The sequence below is a fragment of the Grammomys surdaster genome, unplaced genomic scaffold (assembly GCF_004785775.1).
Source record: "Grammomys surdaster isolate TR1022 unplaced genomic scaffold, NIH_TR_1.0 187, whole genome shotgun sequence".
Taxonomy (NCBI): domain Eukaryota; kingdom Metazoa; phylum Chordata; class Mammalia; order Rodentia; family Muridae; genus Grammomys; species Grammomys surdaster.
Window position 1 is genome coordinate 6,896,805 of NW_021604632.1, and position 3,549 is coordinate 6,900,353.

General features: G+C 56.7%; 1 protein-coding gene across 1 annotated transcript in view; it reads right to left on the reverse strand.

Moving 5' to 3' along the window:
* Window positions 1–3,097, reverse strand: part of Zfhx3 (zinc finger homeobox 3) — a 166,820-nt gene extending 163,723 nt beyond the window's left edge. Inside the window, exon 1 of the mRNA XM_028768699.1 lies at window positions 324–3,097. Coding sequence (XP_028624532.1) covers window positions 324–3,066 — 2,743 coding nt within the window. The 5' untranslated portion in view covers window positions 3,067–3,097. The remainder of the gene's footprint in view (window positions 1–323) is intronic.
* Window positions 3,098–3,549: the final 452 nt, after the last annotated feature.

Consider the following 3,549-nt stretch of genomic DNA (forward strand, 5'->3'; position numbering starts at 1 on the left):
AAAAAAAAAAAAAAAAAAAAAAAACTAGAAGCAACCAACACTCAAGTTTTAATCCTGGCCCTACATAACCAGAGTACAATTGCAGCTCTGTCCGATGTATAAAATCTTCATTATGTATACATGGGGTGCGAGGAGCAATGGGGGGGGGGACGACACTGGATTGTGAGACATTTCCATTAAAAAAAATTTTTTTTGAGGAGATAAAAAAAAATCAAAACCAATTCACACACACGGGCCTGCCCCAAACTATTCTACATGCTTCCACCCCTGGGAAACCCCTATGGTTAAAACACACAAGCCGGAAGGGAAGGGGTTAGCCTCACCTAGAGCAGGCGTCATGGCGGCCATGGGCCCTGTAGGATCCAGCTGGAATCCACTCATCATGAACTGGGCATCCGAAGCGGCATTGTCCATCTTCAGGTTGGGCAGGTTCATGTTCTGGGCCAGGTAGTACTGGTAGAGCTCGGCCTCGGCGGGCGAGGGGAGGCTGCCGAGGCCCAGGTGGCGGTTGTGCTGGATCTGTGTCATGTTCTGTTGAAGCAGCATCATGTTGTGCATGTGTTTCTCACTGGTCATGTGAATGCGGAGGTTCCGGGCCACGTTGGTCTCGTAATCGCACACCTCACACCGCCACGTGGGTTTGGTTTTTGGTTTGGTGGGTGAGGGGGCACCGCAGGAGCTACCGATGTTGGCGGCGGCTGCGGCAGCGGCTGCGGCGGCCGCGGCGGCCCCGGCGCTGTGACTGAAGACCTGCTCGCCCCCTCCGTTCTGCAGGTTCTGCATGTTGTTGAGATGTTTGTCGGACTGCATATGAATACTGAGGTTGCCTTTGGTAGTTGTGGAGTAGTTACAGACCTCGCAGCGGAAAGGCTTGTAACCACACGTGTAGCTCTCGCCTCGTGCCAACCGCGGGTGGGGCTGCCCGCTTTTGCAGTAGACGCAGGAGCCCCCCGGCTCCGGGTGCTTCTCCTTCATGTGTGCCTCCAGTGTCTGCTGGTACTTGTAGTGCCAGTTGCACTTGGGGCACTTGAGGGTCTTACACGAGTTGCGAGAATGCATCATGGTCATGTGGCCACCCAGCGAGCGTGAGGAGCCCAGGACCGTGTCACATTTGGGGCACTCCACACCGCTACCTGAGGGGCACTCCCCGACCCCAAGCTCGCAGAGGGAGCCAGCGTGCTGGTGATGAGGGACAAAACCCCCATCGTCGCCCTCTGTGCTTTCATTTGGTTCTGGTGCTGTGGCACTGTCTTTATTGGCACTTTCGTCAGCGAAGTCCAGCCTCCTGCCCTCTGCCACGTTGGCCCTGACGCCCTCACTGTTAAAGCTTAAACAACCCCTCCGGTTCGCACCATCAAAGACAGCAAAGTTAGAAGCAGAGTTAGAAGTAGTAGAAGCTGTGCCCCTGGACAGGGTCTGGAGCACATTAGGCATTAAGGGGGAGTTAGAAATGCTTTGGTTTGAGAGAGCAAGGTCCTTTTTGCTGCTACCAGCTGCCGGGGCCCCAGACTCCTCGGGGGGCCTGTCCTCCAGTTCCTCCTCCAGCTCATTTGGAAAGAGTCCTTTGCAGCCCTCCTCCTCCTCTTCTTCCTCTTCTTCCTCCTCTTCCTCCTCCTCCTCCGCCTCTTCCTCCTCCTCTTCCTCCTCTTCTGCCTCCTCTTCCTCGGCTGGCTCTACTTTCTCGGAGAAGCAGTCCTGGTCCCCCACTTCTTGCTTATCTCCTTCAGCTGCCCCAGAGTCCTTGCCCTCTGAGGATTTGGTAGGACTAGAAGCCAGAGGCCCCAGGGGGACTGAGGTAATGGGGGTCTTCAGGACCGAGCTGGTAAGCCCGCCAAGGTTCAAGAGTGTGCTGGGGGTCAAGAGACCAGCCTGGGGCTGCTCAGGGCCAGCAGCTGCTACGGCTGGGAGGGCTTCCTCCCCTTCCATTCGGATGCCACTAAATTTACCGTAAAAACTGTGTCCGGGGCCTATGAGGTTAGCTGTGGAAACTAAAGGGTGCTGAACGTTTTTGGTTTTTGGTTCCAGAAAACTTACAAGGGGTTCCTTGTCTTTGCCAATGCCTTGGACGATAGCGGAGATGTTCTTATTGCTAAGAAGTTTCCGCTCCTCTTCGCTCAGGGTCATTCGATGGTCGTGCACCGCGTGGGTCACAAACGAACGGACATACCCAAAGGAGAGTTTGCACAGGAAACACATCAGAATGGGTTTCCTCTTGCCGTAGAGCACAAAGCCATCGAATTTGGACAGGTCCACATTGTTGGGAACATCTTTGGATACGCAGGAGCTTTTGGCAGAACCATCACTGTTCAGGTAATCCTTGTTGCTTTTGTGTCGCACGTCAAAAACGCGGAAGCTGTGCAGGACAGGGCTGAGCCCCGCCAGGGCTGAGGTATTCGGGAAGGCCTGGTCTGAGCCCTCAAACCATTTCCCGAAGGATGAGGCTATGTGGAAGGTGTTGATGATCTGGGGGTACACAGGGGCAGCACACGAAGGGTCCCCTTGTTTCCCCCCCACCCCGGGGAGAGAGTTCAGGAAGAGAGAGGGGACGGCCCCGCTGCCGCTGCTGCCACTGCTGCTGCTGCTGCTGCTGCCACACGTGGCCCCGCTCTGGGCCAGCTGGCTCAGGCTCTCAACAATGTATGCGGAGCCATCTGGCTGGTAGACGATTTCCCCGGCCAGGTTCTCCACATCGCTCTCCTCCTCGCCCTCCTCGCTGGTGTCGCTGGCGCTCTCCTCTCGCAGGGCCTGCGGCGGGGGATGCGTGCCAGGGCAGTGGTGCTCCATGTAGGTCTGGAGGCTGGAAAAGGAGGCTGAGCACTCGTTGCAGCTGACCTCCTTGCTGGCGGGCTCGGCTGGCGGCCCAGCGGAGGTGCTGCTGTCCGCCAGGCGCTCATTGAAGGGGGCCCTCAGGCTGTCCAGGGGCCCATGGCTCTCGCCTGTGGGCTGCTCCATGCTACTGGGTTTGTCGGGGAGGTGGGTGCTGTTGAGTTCAGTCCATTGCCGGTGCTGAGGGATGCCGCACCCATTGTCCTTCCCCGAGACGACGGGCGAGTCACAGCCTTCCATGGTAAGGCCTGCGTGGAGCTTTCATTGCACCCAGTACGGATCGGACCTGAAGGGCGGAGGCAAGGGGGGAGGAGGGAGAGAGGGGAAAGAGAGAGAGAAAGGAAAGAGGTTAGGAGGGCCGAGGCTAAAGTCCCCCCAATGGGGTGCTCTAAGAAGCTTCTGTCCACACCCACAACACAAAGCTTGCAGGGCAGAGGGCAGACTGGGGGACATGGCCCTGCACAGTACAGTACAGAGAGGGCAAGAGGTACCATGGACGACACAGCCGGGTCCATGCAGCAAGTGGGAAATGGGAAAAAGTGGTCAGGGACACGCCCCTTAGACTTCACACTATCTGTCAATCTACAGTTAGAATTGGAATTTCCACACTCTATGCCATCAGGGCCTCAAGACAGGCTGGGCAGGGAGCCATGGTGGAAGAGGTCACAGAAGGGCCCTCCTGCATACAGATAACGTACATGAAGTCATCTGTATCAGATAGAT